This window comes from Mytilinidion resinicola, assembly GCF_010093595.1.
Source record: "Mytilinidion resinicola strain CBS 304.34 unplaced genomic scaffold BDZ99scaffold_7, whole genome shotgun sequence".
NCBI classification, from domain to species: domain Eukaryota; kingdom Fungi; phylum Ascomycota; class Dothideomycetes; order Mytilinidiales; family Mytilinidiaceae; genus Mytilinidion; species Mytilinidion resinicola.
The window spans coordinates 1,384,060-1,407,774 of record NW_022985443.1 but is presented as its reverse complement, the minus strand read 5'-3'; the positions used below and the strand labels follow the sequence as shown (position 1 = coordinate 1,407,774).

Below are 23,715 nucleotides of genomic sequence, written 5' to 3'. Positions count from 1 at the left end.
TTGTTTACCAAGTTGTTCGATGTATGATTGAGCCTCATTCTATGAGTGAGGAGTGTGCTAATGTACAAAGTATCCTTTGTCTGTCTTCGGTATCTTACAGTCTCCTTGCGTGAGTGAGGAGCGCTCCAGTGTACATACAATGTGACCTTCTGTCTGTCTTCACTGTCTTACAGCCTCAAAAGCTCCCCGCCTTGTTTGATGCCGCCTCGGAACATGTCTCGAATGACCCTTCCACCAAAGATGGTCTCGTCTACTATGCCTTCAACATGTTCTGGAGCAACTCTGCCGTACCATATTCCAGTCCCGGCTAAAGTGTTCCCTTGCAACGAAGGAGGTATATAGATGATCACGTTTCCGGCAAATTTATGTCCGCCAATATGGCTGATGAGGCCTACTCGTGCCGACTTTGTATCCTGACCGTCTTCTAGCGGTGGTGATCCAATACGGATTCCCCTCTTTTGTAACTTCTCCTCAAATTCGGAGCGGAGCAGCGGCCCCATGATGCCACATCGCTCGTCTCTTCCACCATGACCGCATATGAGAACTAGTATTTCGTTTACATCCCGGACATTCGCGAACTGCGTCTCCAGTGCTGAATCCCTTGTGAGAACCTCTTTCTGAGTCTCTGAGAGAACGTTGTGTGCGCTATGGAGTTTGGTCGGTTTTAAAAAGCCCTTCACAAAGGTCTCTACGACGCTGGGCTCGATGGATATTGAGGGGATATAGCGGAAGCTAGGGAGCAGATAAACGGAGGTCTCGGTGGGCGCAGACGTGCTGGGTTGGAAAGAAGAGTTCGTGACCAACACATTATGGAATGGCTATATCGCTAGATGTAAGAAACAAGCTACTTTTGAAGAGTAGGAATGGGAAACGGACGGACGTCACTGAACTTTCCTCCTCTTCCTAAAAAGCCCTTTAAGGACTTAGCAAGGTGCTCCTCGTCCTCTATTCTGCTACTCCAGTCGTCCCTCCCAGTTGAGACGATGACTTGCTCCGCGTACGCTGCCATTTTCCCATTGAGAGGCTCCTCTCGGTCGATGTCTAGATTTTTGGGGGCTGCACGACATGCGCATGTCGGTGAAGGACAGGACTCTATTATTGGAAACGGCGGAGGAACGTGGATTCGAGATCGCGCACCGGACGAGGCATGCCGGGCTTGGGATACCAAAGATGCGCGTATTGGCCTTGCCGCTCTATTCCAGCATCGCAGATACATGATATGCAGAGCAAGGAAGGCAGGCTGGGAGCAGAACTTTGTTATGGAGTTCTGCCTTCGTCGCAGGAACGCGGAAGCATTCCGCTCCGCATTCCACTTCACACTACTAACTCCGAGTTCATCTCCATCATCTCCGCACTCCACTTCGATGGACACTTCTACTTCAGCCGATGACCTCTGTACAGGAGAGGACCTTGCCAACTACAACGGCTCGGTTGTTCAAGTCGGTTCCGAGTCCAGCATCATCCTCAAGATGGCCGGCATAACGTTCAAATTGTATCGAGCCAAAATGACGGACGCCATGACTGACGAATCGTCCCCCTACAAGGCTGCCGACCGATGCGTATATATGTACGAGTTGAGTAGGTTTTCGCCATCATTCTCTAACCACGAGAGTCGGCCTTCAATGTGTTGTTGTTCCGATTCTTTTGAGGGAATGATACGTGTAACTAGCCTGCAGAAAGGACAGTAAAGGCGGCCTTTGATTTCCCCAAGAGTCCCAAATTGTAGGATCAATTTATTGCCAGTTCAGTATGAAGACTTCCAAGAGCTCTGGACTTTGACGCTATTCGGCTCAGTATCGAACATTGTAAATCAAAGCAGAGTCTATCCCATCTCGAGAGCTTCTCGCGGTACTCATCCGCCATAGACATCACTCTCATTGAAGTTGAGGGTGAATGCCTGGTAAGAGCCTCTACAAGATACAAGTTTCTGACCCTCAGTTATGTAACGTAGGTGATGGGGTTATTACGCACGAGGTAGTTATTACGCTTCCGAACATTAAAAAAAAGCTTGGCGGGTGCACAGATTCGGAATACGTGTGAAGCTTAGACCAACGTAATAACTACCTCGTGCGTAATAACTACCTCGTGCGTAATAACTACCTCGTGCGTAATAACTACCTCGTGCGTAATAACCCCATCACTCACGTTATGGGGTAACGCCCCAACATTCCAGTCCACATCCGCAAACCGGTCCATGCTCGGTGTGAAAGGAAGCTTGAGTGACAACCAAGTGGTATTACCAAATGTCATTCGCAATGCTATGGAATTCACGCAGAAGCTCAATGAGCGTTACCTATGGGTTGATGCCTGTGAGGCTCCTCGAGAATATATTCTGCATGAACAAGCTGACACTTCTAGTATGCATTGAGCAAGACAATGTCGCTCAAAAGCACAGCCAGGTTTCACAGATGGACATCATCTACAGTCAATCAATGGTCACTATTGTTGCGTATGATGGCAAACGATTCTTCCTGGCAAATTCCGGGCCTACATGACTGGACTTTCTTGCCAAATGTTGTCGCCATGAACATGAAAGACGGATGTTTGCACGGCGTGCCTGATAGTAGAACTACGATGCCAGTATTTCAAACACGTGCATGGACCTATTAAGAAGCTTTGTTGTCTAAAAGATGTCTCGTATTGACAGAATTCGGTCCCTTCCTTCACTGTGTTAATTCTGAAGCGAGTGTTCCAATCAACAGTATCATGAAGGTGGCATCCCTTGGACCACAACTATCCACGTTAGCCATTTCGGCCCTTCGGGAACCCTTTCTCGCTACATTTCCAGAAGTGCTACTCTCGACTCAGTCTAGCCGTGATTTTCTTCAAGATTTCACCTGGTCAGCAAACTTCACCAGTTATACGGGACTAGTTGAACAATATTCGCAAAGAAAACTTTCTTATCGAACCGATGCGCTGAACGCGTTTTCAGGGATCGTTGATCTGTCTCAAGCTGGTACACCTCCAGATTCTGATCCCGACAGCACCCTGACCTTTGACGTGTTACATTTCACGACTGAAACTACTAAACGGAGTTCGTTCTATTTCACTTGTATGCGATTAGCGCGTGCACTGCCATCGGGAAAGAGTAACTGTCTCCCAAATTGGACTCCATTGTTTGAAACCGAATCTATGACACGACATTGCGGAATTCTTTACGCCGGTGATCGCGTGCCTATATTACATCCTGATGACGGCAGCTATGAATACATTCTGCTTTCACGGAGTTTGTATCCAGGAGACACAGCCGAGGGTAAACTCCCCCCAGAATTCACTTATGGCCTAAAAATTAACAGAGCCATCTCCGATCATGAGCTTTATGAGCCTTCGAAATGGTGTCTCTCCAACATCATGCTCATCCGATGGAATACGAGCCGAACGCGTGCGGAGCGAATTGCTATTGGGCAGGTTCACGAAAAGGCGTGGGAAGACGCAATGCCTCAGAATAATTACATCGAACTCGTATAGAGCCCCCACGTCAGCATGCTTTGAAGTATGATATTCAGTCGACGAGTGTCAAGATACGGTCATACTCATCTTGCGACGAGATAGAGTCATTACGGGACAACATCCTACGCGCCACCCATTGCAAAATGCGAAACCCCCTCGAAAAGGGCGCCACGATTCGGATATACCCCTTGCGTTACTCGGACATACCCATATCGCTATTCGGACATACCACGTGACCTTCCCACAATCTAATTGGCTTGGAGGAGCCATTTGGTGGCCCGCTTCCATTAGGCTTTCATCTTAAGTTCAATTTCAAACATTACAAGTGCCAACACGCCTAGGAGGATGCCCAGACTATTAATTTCGCACCTTACGAAGGCCCCCTTTCCATTAAGCCTAGCCCACAAGTACATACTCATTAAACTTATGCTCATTATTCACTGGCGCAGCAATCCGCACACGAGGTGGCTGAACTGTAAACTCTACGGCCGCCTTATTACGAACTGTACCTAGTGGCCTACCTGCACTGGTAACATCGGGAGTTTGGTTATCCTTCGGCGAATGTATTGATTAGAAGACGATGGTGGAATGATCGTTGAACCAACTAGAACGTCAGAAGGCCACGTGGTATGTCCGAAATGTGGCGCCCCTCGAAAATCTTCAGCCGGTGGCAAGGACAATATGTCGGTATAGACTTGCGTTTGACTTGGCCATCTGATCACCACCCAGCATACCACGTCCGATGCGCTAGTCTAGATTCCGACTTGCTGCATTTGACAAGTTAGGGAACTCACTCAAGCGAGGCGGCAACCAGGCCCACCTACTCGAACTATACGAGAACACGATTCGCCAAAATAGTGTGAGAATCAGTTCCTCATCCTAGTTGATATCTCAAGATGCGCCAACGTTTCTTTGTGTGGTTACAGGTTGCAGTTGATAGTAGTATGTCCGCCATGGTTGATGGTGGAGACAAGTCCACATGTCTCAAACTAATATATGACTTGGCTTTAGAGCGAAGTAGTTTATTCCAACAAGATATTAAAAGAGACCTGAAAGCGTATACATCAGTTTCCAAGTTTCAAGCTATCCGAAACCAGCAATCTCAGTCATGGATCATCCTCCTCCGCCCGTCCTGAATTTGCAAAGGCCAGCCGAAAGGGACTCCCAGCCTCAAAGACCGAAGTTCTCACCCGACTGGTCAACCGCACACTCAGAACAGAAATGGGAGATTCTCTGGCACCAGAAACGCTTCACCATCTGGGCTCTGTATAGCGCCATTGGCGGCGTTATGTTTGGTAATATCCTTTCATCTTTCTACCTTCTTTCCCTTCTCCTTCGTCTTCTACATCACTCCATACTAACTCTATCACAGGCTTCGACTTCGGCCTTGCAGGCACCCTCACCGCATTGCCGGCTTTCCAACGCGTCTATGGAAAGCCATACACTTCACAAACTTCTGGATATCTGGTTCCAGCAAACTACCAGTCTGGCTGGGCTGGTATTTCAATGGGTGGACTCATTGTCGGTGTCTTGCTCGGTGGACAACTGCTCGAGCGTTTGGGACGAAGACACTCGCTAGCAATGGGAGCGGGCTTGACGGGTGTCGGGGTTGGGATGCAACTGGGAAGTGTAGAGTGGAAACTGTTTTTGTGCGGGAGGGGGGTCGCCGGTAAGCTAAGTCCATCAGCGGTAGAAGGACCTTTGCTAATGATCTCGTGGTAGCAATCGGTTTCGGCCTTGCACTGACCGAGTTCCCGGTGTGGATTGGCGAGAATGCCCGAGATGAGCTGAGAGGGCTGTACTTGTGCTTGATCAATGGCTCGATTGTCCTCGGCCAGTCTACTCTTGCGTATGCAATCACGTTTGTTCTTTGCCGTATTGCAATCGATAGACTCTTTGCTGACATGTTTTGTCCAAATCAGGTGGTGTGCGAAAGGGACATCGACGATCGAAGGGGCATGGTCGTATCGTACGCTCATTGTCCTTCAATTCGTCTTTGTGGGTACGTACTGCCTAGAATTCAGATTGACCAAGACAATGGCATACTAATGATTTATTCCAGTGATTCTTGTCGGGGGATACCCCTTCTATCCCGAGTCTCCATATTATCTCATCTCAAAAGACGAGACCGAGAAAGCTAGGAAAGCCCTAACACAAATCTACGGCTCCAGCGACTCTTCTCTTATTGACGCCGACCTGTCCAGAATCTCGGCAAACGTCACATTTAGCAAAGAAGTCCAGGCAGCCGCAGCCCAGAAAGGTCCTCTCCTCTTGCAATGCTTCCGCGGAACGAATCTGGTAAGACCATAAAAACGCCTCCCGGGACTGCGCACTAATGACAATTCGCGCAGAAACGCACCACTATCGCCATCCTCCCCGTCGCCGCCCAACAGCTTATTGGTGCCCCTTTCGTTCTCGGCTACGTCACCTATTTCCTCGAACTTATTGGCGTTACAGAGTACTTCACAGTCTCAACCGTGCTATACGCTGTCATGCTACTAGCGAACATCTCCGCCTTCTTCTTCATTGAAACAACGGGAAGGCGGCCGTTAATCGTGTACGGGACCGCTGTTCTAACTCTACTGCTCTTAGTGATGGGTATCGTGGGCTGCGTCTCCACATCTGCGGCAAAGTGGGCTGTTGTGGTGTTGATATTCCTGTGGTGAGATACCTTCGCATACTGCACTTCCTTCCCATTGTTCGACGAGAATGAAGCTGATGAAACCCTCCAGGTCCATCGTCTTCCAACTCACCCTCGGCGCCATCGGCTTCGCCATCGGATCTGAAATTTCCTCGCTCCCTCTTCGGGCCTCCACGCAGTCTATCATCGGCGTCACGCAAGGCTTTATGGGCTGGCTTGTCGGTTTCATATCTCCGTATCTCATCAACCCTGATGCGGGGAATCTGGGCGCGAAAGTTGGGTTTGTGTTTGCAGGGTTTGGCGTGCCGCTTTGTGTAGCATTTTGGTTCCTGATTCCTGAGACGAAGGGGCTGGGGTTTGATGATGTGAGTGTTGCAATATTGGTTTGTGGAGAGACGAGAGGAGAGCTGATATGGGATACAGATGGATTACCTGTTTGCGCGGAAGGTGCCATGTCGCCGGTTTGGGGACGAGATTCGGAAGCGGAGGGCAGAAGAGAGTGGGAGGGTTTTGGATGAGGAGAAGGCTGATACCTGAGGTCTAGGGGCTAAATATCACGTGGTACGCACGTGCCTTTGACTTTGGAGTGGTATAAAACCCTCTTTTCTGCCTCTAGGGTGCAGGGGAGAGAGGAAAGCTGGAGATTTTACGAAAAAAAGGTAGGCGATCGCAAGCCATGTCCCGGTGGTCGAATTTCGAGAACTGATGACGACGACGACGGATGCTTGCCGGCAAAATCGGAGGGAGGATTCGAGCAATGGGCTTGTCGCACCATCGTTAGAGGCCAGTGAAGCTATGCAGCCGAGGCTTGCGTTACTGAAAGGAGTCCGAAGTAGAAGATACTGCAACCCGTCAACCCTCTTTTGCAATCATACACACTGCTAGCAAAAGACGGTGAACAGTACCACCATGTCTGTCTTGAGCGCCGAACGCCCTCCACCAAGCGGTCTTCCCGGGTATCTGTTTTGATCCAACACCAGCGCCAACCCACATTCATGAAGCATGCCTTTGGTTTCGATCCACCCCACACATTCCATAAAAAATAGATTTGACGAAGTTTGCTCCAAACCCCTCGCCATCGCCTGCTCGTAGTCTTGGGTTTTGATCCCCCCAATCGTCCCCAGTGGAGATATCCCATGAGAAGAAAGCAATTGACGAGCTGCAGGAGAAGATTTTATACCGGAAGAGAAGCGGAAGCACGTGATTTACTCGCGATTCACCTGACGTCTCTGAAGCCGATCTCGCCGCCTGGTGCGATGAGATGAAACGATCCCCACTCAATTCAATTGAACATTCGGCTCAACCATGACCTCACTCGCTAGCTGAAACCAAGCCCTCTTTGCGGTGCTCCAGTCTTTGATAATACTCTCGCGCAGTATCTCCTCCGGTTTTTCAAGATACCGTTCTTCCACGATGATTTCTTTGGGTTTGAATACAGGAAGCGTATTGCACTCCATGTCATTGCTTTTTGACATGTCTCACATGCACCAGCCTGAACGCGTGAACTATAGTCCCACGCCGAGTTCCTGAGTAGCAACGAGAGTTGGTCCGCTGTCATTCTTTCTGAGGGCTCGGGGTCCATCATGAAGAATGCAAGATCAGCGATAAGAGATCCGGCTTGTGCAGCAGTATGTATCTTCTTGGATCGCCTTTGACTCTTGGGTAGGTAAGAAGAAAAATCTTCCTCCGGCGAGGCTTCTGGCTCAGATATGGATGCCTCAGACACTGGTGCTCTCACGTGAAAGCCACTAGAATTGCTGTTAGCCCAGAGATAAAGTATCCAGTGAGCGATCCGTTTCGAGCAGCTGGAGTATGCCGTGGATGGCACAAAAGAGTCTGATTGGTCGAGTCGATAGTCCCACAGGCGTGCTCTTCCACCCGCTGAGCAAATAGACACAGTTGCTAGTTCCAGGAAAACGCAGTCTAAGGAGAATATGTCGGCAGAACGACCGCGTCTTGCGGCGTCTTGTACAACTTCAGGAGCGCAATATCTCGCTGTATGTAATCCGATAGAACCTTCAGTCCCGGACGACCCTTTCTCCGCCATGTCTTCTGCAAGCCCAAAGTCCGTGAGAAACAAGACCCCGTCCTTGATCATAATGTTCGACGGTTTGATATCTTTATGTCTCACTCGCTTTTGATGCACATAAACCATTGCTTGGATGGGGCAACCACACCAGCCAGGTATTCTCTGGAGTAAATCAGCTCTCTTGGCGTCGGCTGTCTTCTCGTTTTCGATCTCGTCGAGAAGTGCCGCTAGATCTGACTGGGCAACCGGGCGCATTATGATCCCGAAATGCTGTCGCCATTGGTACGTTTCAAAGACCGTCACAATGTGATGATGCCGCAGGCGGTGTGTAATCCGGGCTTCTTCCTTGATTTCTTCAATCAACTTTTCTCTTTTGGGGAAGACAGTTGGTAGTCGGAATAACTTGTGTGCGTAGACCGCTTGGTTACGCAGGCGGGCTTCGACCTGGTCTACGAAACCAAAGGACTCTCTTCCCAGTAGCGCGGTGGACCTGTACGGATCTTCTTTCTCAGCGTTATAGTCGTGGTGAATAGTGTTTTGAGACGTCGTAGAGGAAGAGAATTGCGCACGAAATTGGGCCCATAGCTTATCCTCGTATTCTGCGGCCACGTCACCAAATTCACGGACCTTGACGTTGTGTTCTACAGTATGGACCTTGGCGAAGTTGATTGGCGCCAGAGCGTCCAATTGCCCGATGCATTCGGTTCTTTCGAGAGAGTTTAATTTCGCGGAGTCGACCTTGACTTTGTGCAGCCGCTCTATAGTATCGCGCTTTGCGAAGTCGGGAGAGTCCGCTCTTGCGGGAGAGTTCGATCTCGCAAAACTGAGCCGTGGTGGGGGTTTCCGGGCCTGGATCTTGATCGGGTCTGTCATGCCGGCTTTTCCTAAGGCTGGTAATTCATCAAGCAGTGGTTCTGGAGGGCGGTCTCCTGTGAATACTATAGCATGATCTTTTTTGATCAAGTTTCATGCAATGACTCCGCGACCGCCATATGTTATAATAGGCCTGCGCCGCATTAAGACCTCGTTCCTGCTCCATACGTTTGATAAGCAAGTTTACTTACAAGCACCAGGACGATTTATGCCCCTCCTTAACAACCACGAACCATCTTACTTCATTAATATAAGTGGCCCTCACAAAACGGGATTTTGATGACGGGAGTAGAGTTTGAAGGAGCTCCCCCACCGGCTCCGGATATAAAACTTGAAAGACTTTTCCAAATGAAAAGAATTTGTTGCCATTATCCTGTACCCAATACTCTGGATCTAACCTTTCAAACATTCTAGCATTGCTATTTAGTCTTACATCCTGGAGTGAGTCTGCTAATGGCGATATGGCCTTAGACACAGCAGATGTAACAGGTGACGTGGAGGTATAGGCTTGGTTTTGGATAGCAGGACCTGTAGAATATGAACTCAGGTTGAGCCGGTGACTCGGTTCAAGATGCATGCGATCCTCTAGAGGTCCTTAGCGACCTGAGGATTCATCTATATCATTGTGCTGCCGATGAGATGCATCAACCCAGTCCGGTCCGAGCCCTGGTGAAAGGTCAGTATACTGAAGCAAGACTACTACATTTATAGGAGGAAAACCGTAAGATGGGCATACCCTTGACTGATAGATCGACTTTCGCTCCGTTCCCAGTGTGGATATCGACTCCATCCTTTCCCAAGCCTCCATGTGCTGATTGAGTCGGGACTAGTGACCCCAGGGAGACTCTGTGTCCAGATTGAAAGATGTAGCACTGCTAAGCCGCACACCAGAAATAATGCTCGCCCTGTGCACTGTCCCATCTCCACTCGGGGACTAGTGGCGGCATTTGTATGGCTTCAAAGTCAACTGAAACGCAGTTCTAGGTAGAGTAGGAGTACGGAAATTCTAGGCAGCGAGATTCACCTGGGTATGTGATTTGTTTTTACTTGGCACTGCTGACGTGTCACTGCAGGCGATGATACAAGACTGAGCCCAAGGCATTCACCAAGGCTGCGCATCCGTGGCAAGACAAGGCTGAGCGGAAGAGCATCGGGCAATTTAGAGAGCCGTAGTATTGCCTCTTCTGACCCTCCTTTAAACTCATTCTTTCCAACGTCACTCCTCTCCGGCTTCATTTTCGTGCTTTCCAAAGCCTTTTGGTACACCGTATCTGGCTTAGTGAATCGGGGGGTCTGAAGCTGAATGATAGTACGAGGGCGACTGGAGGACCATTTTGCTATGTCTTCGCGTAGCTGATAGCGACGGTAGAGGCCGGTCGATGGCATAAGGGGATGGTTTGGTGTTCCTACTTCAAGTCTCCTCCCACTGTCCTTATATTTGATATAGAGTGAGCGCATTGCGAGCGCATTGCCCTGCTCTTAGCAAATATCGAAGTTCATGTCTCACATTCTGGAGATGCTGCCTCGTGAGTTCCTCCCTTTTTGTGTCGTTTGTCTGAATTAAGTGGTCAAATGATGTCTGGATAAGATTCGCTGAACGCGCTATTGATCCCGGATACTTCCGGCTACCTCAAATCAGATCTTCAACAGAAGATGTTCATCGCATCAATCACGTGGGCCGTTTTGAGCCGCGATTCACTAGGATGCATGAGGCAGGTAGTTTCTTTTTCTTGACTCGCCTCAACCGCCTCCGGCATAGTGAGCGCCGAAGCACCAATTAAACCGCCTCTTCCCCACATCTCAAGATCCTCTGGCAGACTTCACCCTCCCGCCAGCGACAGAACGGACGGGCTGTCCGGCCGTGTTGCTAGCAACCATGGCCCAAGGGATCGCCGGCTTTGTGCCTGGGGTCACGAGAGCACTCGACCGAGGCCTTGGTTGTGCTCCACCGGTCCCCGCATTTCGAGCATCCTTACGTTTAAGAAACTTCGGCCCTTCTCCATCTTTTTTTGACGTTGTCGAACCTGGGTGGAGACAAGCCATCTTCACCTCTCCTCGGCCCTCAAACGCCTTTTAAGCATTGAGCTTCCCGACTGCTCCGTGGTACTGCAATTGCACTCTGCGCAGTGACAGCCGCCGCTATCCACCATGGGCAACAAGCAGGATATCTCCCCGGTCCACACTACCCAGTCCGCCCACGATGAGGCCCACGAAACCGCGGGGAACAAGGCCGCTCACGAGGTCATTGCCAATGCTCGCGCCGCCACCGACAAGGAGCACTCTATGTCACTGCTGCAGGGCATCAAGCTGTACCCCAAGGCAGTTGCTTGGAGCATGCTCATCTCCACCTGCATCGCCATGGAGGGCTACGACGTGTGCCTCATCTCCAACTTCTACGCCTTCCCCCAATTCAGGAAAAAATACGGCAAGCAGCTTTCTGATGGCTCCTACCAAATTACTGCCCCCTGGCAGGCTGGCTTGAGCAATGGTGCGAATGTGGGCGAGATCATAGGATTGTTCATCAACGGTTGGGCGAGCGAGCGCTTCGGGTACCGGTACACGGTCATGACCTGTCTGACCCTCATCATCGCCTTTACGGCCATCTTCTTCACCGCCCAGAACGTCGAAACGCTGCAGGTCGCCGAGATTCTCTGCGGTATCCCATGGGGCGTCTTCCAGACCCTCACCATCACCTATGCGTCCGAAGTGTGCCCAGTCGCCCTTCGCGGCTTTCTTACCACCTATGTCAACTTCTGCTGGGGACTCGGCCAGGTCATCGGCATTGGTGTCATCAAGAGCATGCTTCCCCGCAATGACCAATGGAGTTATCGTATTCCATACGCCTTACAATGGATGTGGCCCGTCCCTCTCCTCATCGGCATCTTCCTCGCCCCGGAATCTCCCTGGTGGCTTGTCCGCAAGAACCGCACCGATGATGCCAAACGCTCACTGCTACGATTAACTTCCTTGAACCGCGAGACTGACTTCGACGCCGAAGAGACCGTCGCTATGATGGTGCACACGACGGCCCTCGAGGAGAAAATCACCGCCGGCGCCTCTTATCTCGACTGCTTCCGCGGCACCGACCTGCGACGCACCGAAATCGTCTGCATGGTCTGGGCAATCCAGAATCTCTGCGGCAACTCCTTCTCGGGTTACAGTACCTACTTCCTTGAGCAGGCTGGTCTGGACACCTCGACCGCGTACGACTTTGCACTCGGCCAGTACGGAATCAACATGGCCGGCGTCTTCGGCGCCTGGTTTCTTATGTCCCTCGGTATCGGCCGCAGGACGCTCTATCTCTACGGCCTTTGCGGACTCTGCACCATGCTCTTCATCCTCGGCTTTCTAGGCCTCGTCCCACACGCGCACCGTAAAGAAGCCAGTCTCGCCACCGGCAGCATCATGTTGGTCTGGGCTCTCTTCTACCAGCTTACCGTCGGTACCGTCTGCTACTCCCTTGTCGCTGAACTTTCAACGCGCCGTCTGCAGATCAAGACCGTCGTCCTCGGCCGCAATCTCTACAACATCGTCGGCATCATCTGCTCGGTTCTGACCCCTTATATGCTCAACCCCACCGAGTGGAATTGGAGCAACTACGCCGGCTTTTTCTGGGGCGGAATCTGCTTTCTGTGCATTATTTACACGTATTTCAGAATCCCGGAGCCGCGAGGGAGAACTTTCGCGGAGCTAGATGTGCTATTTGAGAAGGGTGTTAGTGCGAGGAAATTTGCGAGTACGACGGTTGATGTGTTTGAAGAGGATGTTGGGAGGGGCGGACTGATCACGGAGTATGAGGGGAAGTTGGAGGGGACGCTGCATGAGGAGATGGTTAGGAGGGGCGAGGAAGTATGATGGTTGAGATGGTTGTTATGATTATTACTAGTTTTGGGGCATTGTACATAGTGGGAGGTTTCTTTGGTTAGTGAGCATAGCATAGCGTCAGCAATCAATATAAAAATTCCTAATCACTTGATTCCCCGATGTACATCACTCTTTCTCGAGCTTTCTTCGTCTATCTTCGCTCCAGTCCACGGAGGCCGTGGATAGGAACGTTAAAGTTCGAAGCGTTGAATTGAAAATACATCTATTAAAAGGGCCTCTGAAAGCTGGAGAGGTGGATGCAATTCATAAGAACTCAAGAGCGAATTAGCGACTAACCGCTTATAGTTGCCCCTAATGTCCTAGTTTGATCCTTACCTTACCTCCACGTCATAACTATCTCCATCACGTTCTTTCCACCACCATCACCTGCGGAACCATTGGATAGGCGCTCAACGCCGATCGTCTGTATCTAGAGACCACAAATCTCGCAACTTGATAACGAAGCGGCTCATCCATATACGCCAGCTCTTTTCCGGTAATGGCGTCACAAGGGTTTAGCTCCTTCACAGCCCTACCAGCTGCTTCATATAACCCGCTTTATTCTTATCTTTCATCTCAATTTCCATTTGCAATCCTCAAATCTCACTATGTTAATGTACTTGTTCCAAGCCAATATCCACGGCTTGAATCGTGGGAGATTCATGCACGAACGTAGATTTTCACAGGGATCTGGCAGAGGACTTCTGGAGGAACAATTCGGGCTAATAGAAGCCTGTGAAATAAGCTCACCACAGGGACATTTGCGGTGGTCACTTACTGCTCAAAGTTCCGCATCCGTTTAGAGGGGCTCATAACTGAATATCTTTCCACGTTGTAAGGCTGTTGCTCTGTCGTATTTATGAGAGGTGTTCCTTGCAGATTAGGTGGATTGCGACTAGTCTGCGAGTGAGGTGAAGATTGAGGGTTTCCGAAGGAGGTTTGTCTCGACTGATTTGCTCGGAGGTAATTCGACGTTGTTTCAGATGTCTAATATCTCAACCAGTTCTAAAGAAATCTCACTCTCAAGTCTTTGACATCAGCCTCTCGATGTGATCGGTGGCCGGGGAGTACTTCAAACTAGTTTCAGATGCCCCAATCACTTCATTTAATCCTGTTTGTATCCCACTGTCATAATTTGAATGGCACCTTTTCGGTCTGATATTGGCAATATCAACTCATTGGTCATTCAAATCACACGTCACGTCCGTATCTCCTCATTGTTCTTTGTAGCCTCTAAAGCACCTTCAGCCGACTATCGCCGTTGCTCACTGTCCCTAATTCCGCTTCCATCTAAAGTGCACTGTACCGAAACTACCGTTGCTAGCCGAAACAGGTAGCGCCGAGCCATCGTGGGTTCTCAAATGGGCACATGACCACGAATATCACTCCCGCATCTCATAGCCGTTAGACTCCCTCGACGCGTCTCCAACACATCCAGCACGGCATCTCACCATGGCCTCATTCAAAAGTCCCGCGCTGGCCAGCTTCGCGTCCCTGACCGCCGCCCTCTCCAAAATCCCCTCACAAAACCGAGATGCTCTCCAAGAGCTCTCAGGAGAAGCCTCCGCCCTCATCACCGCCTCTGATGCCCTTCACGTTTACGAGATCGGAGGAGAGCCAGACGACCTTGTCTTGCTCACGGTCCAAATCGAGTGGCTGAAGAAACATCCTCGGGAAGATCATAGGGGCACTAAGGTCCCAGCGGGTGCTATCTTCCTGGCATCAAACCGAAATCGATCCTTCGGCCGCGTCGTTGAGCAACTCGAGCACCTTACCAGCGAAAGTCCTCAACGCCATCTCGCCGGCCACGTCGCACTCTTCGGCCCCTTCGCCGTCGTCCGCACCGCCGACTCCACCGCCCAAACCCCCAATCTCTCCGCCCTCCAAACCGCCACAAAAAACATCACCACCACCCTTTCCCAACTCTCTAAGCTCACCCACACCGCAAAATACGTCTGGCACCACGGGCCCTACCTCCGCTCCCTCACCCACTTCATCGCCAACACCACCCCCGCCATCCGTAACGCCCTCCTCGCCCTCACCGTCTGCGCCGCCATCACCTCCCTCGACGCCCACGCTCCCAACACCCCCGCCGACTGGCGCACCCTCGAAACCTACGCCCGCCGCCTCCGCCTGCCCATCATCCTCATCTCTCCGGATACCATCCCCCTGCAGTACACCTACCTCAACCATTTGCTCAAGAACTTCGGCGAGCTCGTCCCCGCCCTCTTCCCCGCGTCCGTGTATACCGAGAACGTCAACCACCACCTCGACCTCGCCCACGTCCTCGTCTACCGCGTCGCCGCGGCCGCCGCGCACCGCCACTCACGCGCCGTCGCCAGCAAAGTCGCCGCCGCGCTCCCCGCGCACCACGCAGGCGTGTGGCCGAAGGCGTGTATCCGCCCGGAAGCCTACCCGCCGGAGCGGTGTCGCATGAAGCGCGCGCTGGCCGCCATGAAGCCGCTCGCGTGGTACACGGACATGGGCATGATGCCGCTGGGGTCCGCGCAGGGCAGCACGGCCGCGCTCGCACGCGTACTGCTGGGTCCAGGCCGCCCGACGGACGACGCGACGCTGTGCGTGCCGGTCGAGATCGCGGCGCGGGGCGGCCGCGCGTTTAGGATCTCCAGCGCGGGGACGTTCTGCGTGTATACGCTGAATCGGATTGGTGATGGGGGGAAGGGGGGTGGGGTTCCTGAGGCACTGTATCACGCGCTCGTGACGAAGGCGGTGCTGGGGGGCGTGGAGGGGTTTGTGAAGGAGTTTTATGAGAGGGGGAAGAACGAGTGGGGGTATCAGCGCGAGGGGCTCGGCCAGGTGCCGGACGGGGTGGCGGTGATGTGGGGAGAGGTGTATCAGGGGCTGATTCAGCAGTTGAGGGGGCTGGCGCAGGGGGAGGCGGGGCAGGAGTGGGCGGAGGAGGAGCGGCGGGATGTGCAGAGTGTGGTCAAGGCGCTGGGGACGGGGAGTTTTACGACGGCGGTCGTGGGGGTGTTGAGGAAGAGGGAGAGGAGGGGGAAGGGGAATGGGTGTTGGATTAGTGGGTAGGGGTGGGTGAGGGGATGGGGAGGTGAGATGGAGTTCTGGTGGTTTTGCGGTTTCGAGGCCAGATGGAATCTTTTGAGCCGAGGCTTTTTGGATAGTGCGGCAGCAGAGAGTAGAGATGAGGTAATGGAGTCCCAGCGAGCTCTATTGCTGTTTTGACAGGGCGCTTGAATCGGTACTCACAATGCCTCGTCATAAAAAGCTATACACTCGTCTACCGCTGCGTGAGGAGCTTCAAAGCATTTTCAACATTCCGAAAAAGAGAGAAGTTCGGCAATTTAGACAACTAGTAAGCCCGCGAGGCTACCCCTAGCGTTAACAGGGTGTACGTAGATTGGAAGTGTATCCGCCGCCACGGTTTCTCTTAGTACGTTAAAGCCCCCGTAGACAGCGGCAGGAAGGGGTACGGATATCTATGGCAAGGCAATATAACTCATTACCGTAATTGTGGTGCAGATAGGTCTTTAGCTCGAATTCTTTCATGTCCCTATGCTTCCTGGGTCTCTATGAAAGTCTTCAAAACAAGCTTACGGACAAGCACGGGCCCCAAAATATGGTATGGATGAGAGAATGAAGAAGAGAATGGAAAGCTGTATGATTCATCTGCCCAAGGCGCCTTATAGCTTTAGCCTACTAGACGATACCTAATGAACTCTCCTCCCTTCCAATCAGCATGCTTCTCAGACTAGAAATGGTGATCTGCAGCAGAGCCTAGCCGGATATAGAAGCATGGATATCGGCATCCGTCGAGTGAGGTGCTGAAAAGTCGGCGTGATTCACGAGTCGCGGGATTGCTGTATGCTATGGAGGGTTTATTGAAGCAAAGAAGCGTTAGTCTTAGTAGATATAACGATAGGTATTCGTGTCTCGGCTTACGTTGGGGGTCTGCATGTCTGAAGAGAATGACGTTTTGGTGGTTGCTTTGCATAACGGACGGCCCAGGTCGATGAACGAGGAGTAACAAAGGCAGATTGCCGAATCCCGTAAGGATTAGATGTGCGATTGTATCAAAAAAGGTCGCCGTCGAAGTCGTCGTCTGGTGCAGCAGTCGAACTTCGCCGGCTGCTGATTGTCGGAGTCGACCCAGAAGTTCGAAGGGATTTATATAATGGAGGTGGTTGACTGCTAGTAATCTGCACAAGCTCTGCCAGCGCCTCGTTGATTTGATCAAGAGCTGTTTTTTTCTTCGTCTCAGACTCTTCTCTCTGCTCTTCCCCCTCACTCTTCTTCCTCTGCCCCTCTTGCATCTCTTCGGCTGCCTCGTCCCTCTTCTGCACTGCGGTAATTATCTTCTTCTTGACGTCTTTGAGCCTTTGAAGGTCCCGCTGGTAATTATCGTGTGGCTCTTGGTGCCGCATGCGTATCGTTTCAGCATACGCGATTTCAGATTGCCTCTGATCGAGCTCTTTGGTTGTCTCCCTAATCGCGTGGTTGATCGCCTTGATGGGGTCCGACATGTCGGAGCTCAATCCGGTCGAAGACATTATGGTGGGTCTCGGATGCTAGATAGTATAGCGTCTAATTCCTAAGACGTGGCAAAAAGACGGGCGATGGGTGTGACTGTGGTATTGGGACGGTGACAATTATTGATTTGGCTGCAGAGGAGTCTTCGCAGACTGGTGCGAAGGCAGGGCGGGGACGAAGCAAAGAATATATCTCTGGATAACGTTGAAGGCGTCTTAAGCTGAACGAAAGGCGTCCTTCCGGTGTGGTTGATGGATGATGGATGATGGCCTTGAAGAAAGACCGCTCTCGGAAGATCAGTCCTTCTGTAGTTCGTGCATAGGCCGTTCTTTCTGGGTAAGACAGATCGTTCTTTCTAAATAGTGTCATTCACAACATACAGGAATAGACGAAGTGCCTTGTCGCAAGCCTGTGCACACTCGTTTACCACTGTTTGGGACGCTTCTCAAATTCCGGACCGGATGTAAAGTTCAAGGCCGTGGGAAATGAGCTACCGTTTGACCCTATCAACCCTGGGACGTAGTGCGTAGCAATTAGCAACCACAATTTTGTTTTCTAAGAACCAGATATCTGCAGCTCCTCCCGCCCGGTCTACGTACACCTTCTTTCAAGAAGGCGAGACACTTTCCATTGATTGTAGTGCTGCTTGTTTGGAGAAACCTTCCAGTGAGCCTGTCCGAAGTGGCCTAGAGAGCTATAGCCGTATCGGTGAGGTTTCTGGTATGAACGATAATCGACTGCTTTGATCGGAAGAAACGCCATGGTGAGGGACGGTTGTGAAGATAGTCTAGTTCCAATCTATGTCTGCTCCGCGTCATGCTGGCTATCGTAAAGATGCTGCCATAAATTGGTCTGTCTGTCAGCTCCTCTTCTTTCCGTTGGCGAGGGCCCTCCTCCTCAGCCTCCTGTCTTCCCATCTCGCCCAGCCCGAGTCAACTAAGTCCTCTTCCACAACGAGATCCCGCATCCGAAACTCCCTTGCAATATATGTATCCAACCCCCAATCAACCCAGCCAGCTCGCCTTAGATAGGTCGTGAAGCCAAACCACAATATAGCGAATATAGCACCTGCGGTACATCCCACGAGGACTTGCTTCGGAGTGTGGTAGTTCAAGTATATCCGGCTCACAGCAACAGCCGCGGCAGAGATTAGAGCTGCAATGGAGAGCAGAAGGCGCTGGAAGAAGGAGAACGGAGTGTGGGTTTCGGTGGGATGCGGTGCGTGGCGGAAGAGCAAGAACATGGTCAGGGTGAGGGAGAAGAAGGTCACGAATTGGGCGTGGGAGGAGGGCATTCCGTAGCCTTTGCCGTGCATCTCTGCAAAGAAATCAGTACACATATTCCCATGCCTCAATCGCCATTCACTGAATAGATTGGAAAGGGGCGGCGAAGGGCGGAGGGCGGCTTCAGAGTGCATACCGCGCGGTCTCTCCTCCTTGATCAACCTCTTCAACCCCCAGTTGACGCCCTCACAGGCCATCTGCCCGGTAAACATGAGCAGAATCTCAATCTCGCGGTTGGACCATATCAGGGTCGCGTAGACGATGCATAGCCCTTGCGGAACGAGGGCCAGCCAGGCGCATACGTAGGATAGGCGGTCGGCGGGGTTCTTTGCGGGAGGTTAGAGCGGGCGGGGAGCAGGCGGGCGTCTCGTACATAGTGAACGTGTGTCAGAGACAGCGAGGCCAGCGGCGCGTATTCCTCCATGTTCGCGAGGGAGGGCGGAGGCGGAGAGAATTGTGGTCGCGGTGGACGAGAGGTAGGTTGCAGCTTTATTCTAACTGGTCTTGGCCCGCAGCCCGATCCGCAGCGTCACCAGAAGTGTGGCGTTGATATTTCCGTTCGACATGGCTTGAACCCGCCCTGACTCCAACACCACACCTCACTGCGCCCGATTGCCATAGAACACCTGCATTTCCCGCCTCCACCTCTTCTCCTCTTCTCTCATAATGCCATGACAGGACCCTCCTCCTGTCCAGACTCCGCGCCCAAACCCCCACCTCCGACAGTACGTTTTTACGAAAGCTAACATACAGTGTCTTTCACATTGTTATGTATGGTGCACATTGTATCAAAGCTCACCAATAAAAGGAACTCACAGACAGTCTTCACACCTCACCAACCGTCACCTACCAGTTTCGACATCTCAACTGCCAGCCTCAACATCCCAACCTCGATTCCCAGGCCCATGGCAGAAGACACCACCGACGACGAGCGCGAAGAGGAACTGTCATCTATCAAGGCCATATACCCAGACGAGCTCATAGTAGATCCACACGATCCGTTTTCCGCGTCCATCGATATCCTAGTCGCGCCCGCTACTCCGCTCGCCGTTGTCTTTCCCCATCCCGTCGATGGCGCTCCTCCGACCACTCTCCCGCCCTCACCCACATCTCAGCTTGGAGCTCCTCCGAGCGTCCAGCCGAAGCGCGACATCCACAATCTGTCGTACCTGCCACCGCTGCGCCTTCAGCTAACGTTGCCCGACGGTTACCCCTCCGCGGCCGCCCCGAAGTTCCGTCTGAGCACATCGCCACCATGGATCCCCGAGAAATTATTACAGAAGCTTCAGAAGGAGGGCGTGGGACTGTGGGAGGAATACGGGCGCGAACAGGTGCTCTTCTCATACATCACTCATCTGCAGGATGCGGCGGAACGCGGCTTTGATCTGGGAGAAGACCGTGTGTTGGAGCTATCATTGGACATGAAGATCGGGCTATTGGACTACGACATCAAGACGAAGAAGAAGGTTTTTGACCAAGGAACCTATGACTGCGGGGTTTGTCTGGAGCCGAAGAAGGGTTCGTCGTGCTACCAATTACCACGATGCTCGCACGTCTTTTGCGTCCAATGCTTGCAGGACTTTTACAACGACTGCATCTCTTCGGGAGATGTCAACGGCGTTAAATGTCTTTCGCCAGGTTGTGGTCAAGAGAAGGAGATACCCGGTGTCAAGCGCAAGAAGAAGCCAGACCGACTGCTTACGCCGAGCGAATTACTCCAGATCCCACTAGAGACGGCTATGGTTCAACGATATGTCGAGATGAAGCGGAAGAAGAAGCTCGAGTCGGATAAGTCTACCATCTATTGTCCACGGACCTGGTGCCAAGGAGCTGCGCGATCCAAGAAATACCCCAAAATCACCGACCTCTCTCAGATTACCGAATCGGACGACGAAGCATCCGATGACGAGACAGCTGTAGAGGAGAAGGCTAACCCCGGCAAAGATGCCAAGCCTAAAGGAGCGCCCGAGACCGACCGCCTCGCCATTTGCGAAGACTGCAACTATGCATTCTGTCGCGTGTGTATGCAAGGCTGGCACGGCGAATTCGTGCGGTGCTGGCCGCGCGATGCGTCTGAACTCACAGAAGAGGAGCGAGCTTCGATGAATTACATCCTCGCCCATACCTCTCCTTGTCCGACCTGCTCAGTTCCTTGCCAGAAATCGCACGGATGCAACCACATGTCATGCTTTCAATGCAAGACACACTTCTGCTATCTGTGTAGTGCTTGGCTGAATGCCGACAATCCGTATGAGCACTTCAATCAAGAAGGCAGGCCTTGCTACCAGCGCCTTTGGGAGCTGGAAGAAGGAGACGATGGCAACGGAAATGTTCATTTCAACGGTATCCGGGGCGCAGAAGCTGCTGCTCAGAGGGCGGCGCAAGCTGCTGTGGATATTCAGAACCAGGTATGAATATACGGCTAATAATCTCGCTAATCGTAGTGCTGATTCTTGAGACAGGAGATTGATGCCGCCGAGGATCAAGAAATACCACCACCGGCACCAGAGCCACCCGCTCCGCTTGTGCCTGCCCCTGTCTTTGCCCAACCAAACGGTCGACAGGCTGCTAATCAAGTACCTCGCGAAAACGTCCGGCGCAATCCACGGGATCCTGGTCAAGAGAGAGCTGCACATGGGGGTGGTGGTCGTTACCCACTAATGGAGGCTAACCAGATGGGGCTGCAGCGCTTTTTGCAGCTAGTCCGCGATGATGAAGAGGATGAGTGGGATAGCGATGAGCTGGAAGACGAAGACGACGAATTTGCTATCCCAGAGCGGTGACAGAGCCGCAGCCCTTCGAGGGAGAGTCCTCAAATACTTTCACCTGGGATGGCTCGGTACTTTTTCGAATGTGGCCGAAGTTGCAGGCAGGCCTCGACTTTCTAAGCTGCAACACCGGACTTTACAACGACTCCTATGATCACCCAATAGACCGACAAGGTCGATATTGACCAGCTGCTTCTGCTGCGGAAGACTATGGATCTTCCGACATACTCAGCTGGCGCGTTGTACTTGCATCAACTAATGAAAGAGCATGATGACGACGATATTGGGAATGCTTTTACGACCGACCATCACTTAGCGAGGCATTTCAAAGGCGTTTGATGGGAGGCTGCACATTTTTGAGTGCATCGGAAAGTCAATAAATATTTTGGTGCGTCGTGGGTGAGGCTGCAACCCAGGCGTAGGTGGGTCCTTTTGATATCCCAGAGTCAGCTTTACATTTCAATACCAATCTTCAAATTTCTAGATTACTCTCTTTCTTTATGTGATAGTCAGTGCCAGTGTCCACTTCAAAAACTTCCATCTACCACTCAAAGGATGGAACCCACTAATCTCACAAGATACATCGATTGCTTCCAGCGGCAATCTACAAGATATTCCTTAACCTTTCTTCACAACTTCCCCCTCTCCCTTCCCTGCCACTCCCCCGGCATCAAATAATCCGGCAAATCTGCCTCACAATCCCCCGAAACCCCTAACCAATTTAGCGGCAAATGATAACAAAGCACACACGCCGCACTACAAAACCCAATCACCGCAAACCCCCTCACCATGCCCGGCAACCAACTCTCCCCATACCGCCTCCCCCTAAACCCCACCCCCGCCCTCCACCGCTGATACCCCCTTTCCACCGGACTCAACCCCTCCCCACACCCGCCCGCCTGCACACGCATCCACGTAAACAACGTCCCCAGCGTCGCCACAAACACGCTCTCATACACGGGGAACTGACTTACCCTTCCCGCCCACAGCGTCAACGGACCATACGTCTTGGCAAACGCATACGCGTGCGTCGTGCTGATAATCGCATTCTCAACCACAAAATCAGACACAAACGCATCCACCCACACGAGCGCGAAGATCGCCTCGTTGTTGAGCGACGGCCCGAATAGCGCGCGCAACGCGGCGTGCAGCTTGCACCCGACGATGGCGACGCCGGCGCAGAAGTACACGTACATGGGCGGGCCCCACAGCAGGCTCTCGGTGTAGCGCGTCGGCGCGCCCGGGCGGTGGAAAGACGTGAAGCGCGCCCAGGAACCCGCGTTGGCGGCGTACGAGTTCCAGGCGAAGATGTACTGCTGGCCGTTGAGGAAGCCGTCACTCACTAAGGCTATTAGCCCGCCGACGACGAACTTGCCGTCGAGGGTGAAGGAGCGGCGGCGGTAGAGGGGTTTGGCGAGATTGTAGAAGAGGAAGAGGAGGAGGACGATGGTGGATAGGATTTCGACGACTCGCAGGCTGATGAGGCGCCACAGGGGCATGGGGGTGTTGTTGACGTGGGGCGCGGGGCGCGGGGCGGAATTCGGTCGGGGAGGCGATCCAGCGGATGATGACGGTCAGGGAGAGGATGGTCCAGGCGAGGCCCTAGAGAGCCTAGGTGGTGGCGCCGCCGTGGGTGGGGTATTTTTCGTTTTCGATGGCGTGCGAGCTGGCTGAGTAATGGGGGAGTAAGGGAGTGGTGGTTGAGGGAGGGGATTCTTCGTCGTGGGTTGGTGGGCCCATGGTGGGTGGATTGGGGGTTGAAGTCGGTGGGAATGGGGAGCTTTGAGTGTCTGGGTTAGGTATGGGTAATGGACATGGGACATGTTCAAAGCGTCTTGTGGTTCAGTGTTTTGAGGTTTATACATTTCGCTAATAGGCATCGGAGTTCGGAGGACGTCCGGGCCGGAGCCAGCCTTCCGATGCACTGGTGTGGAAGGCCAGCCTTGTGAGTGGAGAAGAGAAGATGCTTTGCTGGATTGGGAGGAGCCCAAGATTGTGGTAGGTAGCCGAGAATACGGGAGAAGCTGGGGAAAGCAGGGTGCACTCCGCGGTTCGAGTATTTACTAGAAAGGGGTTGCTTGCGCGCAGTAGCACGGGTTGACCCTTCGAAGTTGATATTGGAAGTTTGCTGATATCTCATGGTGTTTTGAAGGCTTCTTTGTTTCTCGGAAGCTTCGAACGAGGTCCTACGACATGTGAGAATGTACCAAAGGTCCATCTGCTAGGACTGAGAACATACTAACTTTGCTATGATGGCTCGACTAGGTTTAGGCAAACATTGTGTTTGGCATTTTGAAA

The 23,715-nt window shown here is 52.2% G+C and overlaps 10 protein-coding genes across 10 annotated transcripts; 5 read left to right on the top strand and 5 right to left on the bottom strand.

The window, feature by feature from the left end:
* Positions 1-17: 17 nt before the first annotated feature.
* BDZ99DRAFT_440744 (sucrose cleavage family protein) lies at positions 18-1,216 on the bottom strand (the record flags this gene model as incomplete). Its single annotated transcript, XM_033717730.1, has 2 exons — positions 18-818; positions 881-1,216. The coding sequence occupies 2 exons, from the start codon at positions 1,214-1,216 to the stop codon at positions 168-170; spliced, it is 987 nt and encodes a 328-aa protein (XP_033578773.1). The 3' UTR covers positions 18-167.
* A 1,292-nt stretch (positions 1,217-2,508) lies between these two features.
* On the top strand, positions 2,509-3,499 carry BDZ99DRAFT_560251 (uncharacterized protein). Its single transcript, XM_033727289.1, has one exon. The coding sequence runs from the start codon at positions 2,707-2,709 to the stop codon at positions 3,466-3,468; it is 762 nt and encodes a 253-aa protein (XP_033578772.1). The 5' UTR covers positions 2,509-2,706; the 3' UTR covers positions 3,469-3,499.
* Positions 3,500-4,558: 1,059 nt separating this feature from the next.
* Positions 4,559-6,756, top strand: BDZ99DRAFT_560247 (MFS general substrate transporter; the record flags this gene model as incomplete). Its single annotated transcript, XM_033727288.1, has 6 exons — positions 4,559-4,745; positions 4,823-5,119; positions 5,513-5,748; positions 5,802-6,112; positions 6,183-6,456; positions 6,515-6,756. The coding sequence occupies 6 exons, from the start codon at positions 4,559-4,561 to the stop codon at positions 6,626-6,628; spliced, it is 1,419 nt and encodes a 472-aa protein (XP_033578771.1). The 3' UTR covers positions 6,629-6,756.
* A 653-nt stretch (positions 6,757-7,409) lies between these two features.
* Positions 7,410-8,993, bottom strand: BDZ99DRAFT_475314 (kinase-like protein; the record flags this gene model as incomplete). The annotated part of the gene is made up of 1 exon (XM_033721976.1): positions 7,410-8,993. One exon carries the CDS (start codon positions 8,991-8,993, stop codon positions 7,410-7,412), a length of 1,584 nt encoding a protein of 527 aa, XP_033578770.1.
* Positions 8,994-10,856: 1,863 nt separating this feature from the next.
* BDZ99DRAFT_461785 (sugar transporter) lies at positions 10,857-12,960 on the top strand. Its single transcript, XM_033719698.1, has one exon. It carries the CDS (start codon positions 11,142-11,144, stop codon positions 12,846-12,848), a length of 1,707 nt encoding a protein of 568 aa, XP_033578769.1. The 5' UTR covers positions 10,857-11,141; the 3' UTR covers positions 12,849-12,960.
* Positions 12,961-14,309: 1,349 nt separating this feature from the next.
* BDZ99DRAFT_569765 (uncharacterized protein) lies at positions 14,310-15,905 on the top strand (the record flags this gene model as incomplete). The annotated part of the gene is made up of 1 exon (XM_033727919.1): positions 14,310-15,905. One exon carries the CDS (start codon positions 14,310-14,312, stop codon positions 15,903-15,905), a length of 1,596 nt encoding a protein of 531 aa, XP_033578768.1.
* Positions 15,906-16,476: 571 nt separating this feature from the next.
* BDZ99DRAFT_280870 (uncharacterized protein) lies at positions 16,477-17,805 on the bottom strand. Its single transcript, XM_033713995.1, has 2 exons — positions 16,779-17,805; positions 16,477-16,723 (listed from the first exon to the last, which is right to left on the bottom strand). The coding sequence occupies exon 1, from the start codon at positions 17,384-17,386 to the stop codon at positions 16,910-16,912; it is 477 nt and encodes a 158-aa protein (XP_033578767.1). The 5' UTR covers positions 17,387-17,805; the 3' UTR covers positions 16,477-16,723; positions 16,779-16,909.
* Positions 17,806-18,225: 420 nt separating this feature from the next.
* BDZ99DRAFT_384192 (DOLPP1 protein) lies at positions 18,226-19,073 on the bottom strand (the record flags this gene model as incomplete). The annotated part of the gene is made up of 3 exons (XM_033715369.1): positions 18,226-18,683; positions 18,786-18,975; positions 19,023-19,073. 3 exons carry the CDS (start codon positions 19,071-19,073, stop codon positions 18,226-18,228), a joined length of 699 nt encoding a protein of 232 aa, XP_033578766.1.
* A 415-nt stretch (positions 19,074-19,488) lies between these two features.
* Positions 19,489-21,899, top strand: BDZ99DRAFT_497446 (RWD-domain-containing protein). Its single transcript, XM_033723517.1, has 2 exons — positions 19,489-21,057; positions 21,112-21,899. Exons 1-2 carry the CDS (start codon positions 19,555-19,557, stop codon positions 21,430-21,432), a joined length of 1,824 nt encoding a protein of 607 aa, XP_033578765.1. The 5' UTR covers positions 19,489-19,554; the 3' UTR covers positions 21,433-21,899.
* Positions 21,900-22,046: 147 nt separating this feature from the next.
* BDZ99DRAFT_560237 (uncharacterized protein) lies at positions 22,047-22,916 on the bottom strand (the record flags this gene model as incomplete). Its single annotated transcript, XM_033727287.1, has 1 exon — positions 22,047-22,916. One exon carries the CDS (start codon positions 22,914-22,916, stop codon positions 22,047-22,049), a length of 870 nt encoding a protein of 289 aa, XP_033578764.1.
* Between the last annotated feature and the right edge of the window lie 799 nt (positions 22,917-23,715).

Coding starts and splice junctions, on each gene's coding strand:
- BDZ99DRAFT_280870 (XM_033713995.1), bottom strand. CDS start 17,386: ATGTCTTCGACCGGATTGAGCTCCGACATGTCGGACCCCATCAAGGCG.
- BDZ99DRAFT_497446 (XM_033723517.1), top strand. CDS start 19,555: ATGGCAGAAGACACCACCGACGACGAGCGCGAAGAGGAACTGTCATCT. Junction 21,058..21,111: donor CTGTGGATATTCAGAACCAG/GTATGAATATAC, acceptor TTCTTGAGACAG/GAGATTGATGCCGCCGAGGA.
- BDZ99DRAFT_560251 (XM_033727289.1), top strand. CDS start 2,707: ATGAAGGTGGCATCCCTTGGACCACAACTATCCACGTTAGCCATTTCG.
- BDZ99DRAFT_461785 (XM_033719698.1), top strand. CDS start 11,142: ATGGGCAACAAGCAGGATATCTCCCCGGTCCACACTACCCAGTCCGCC.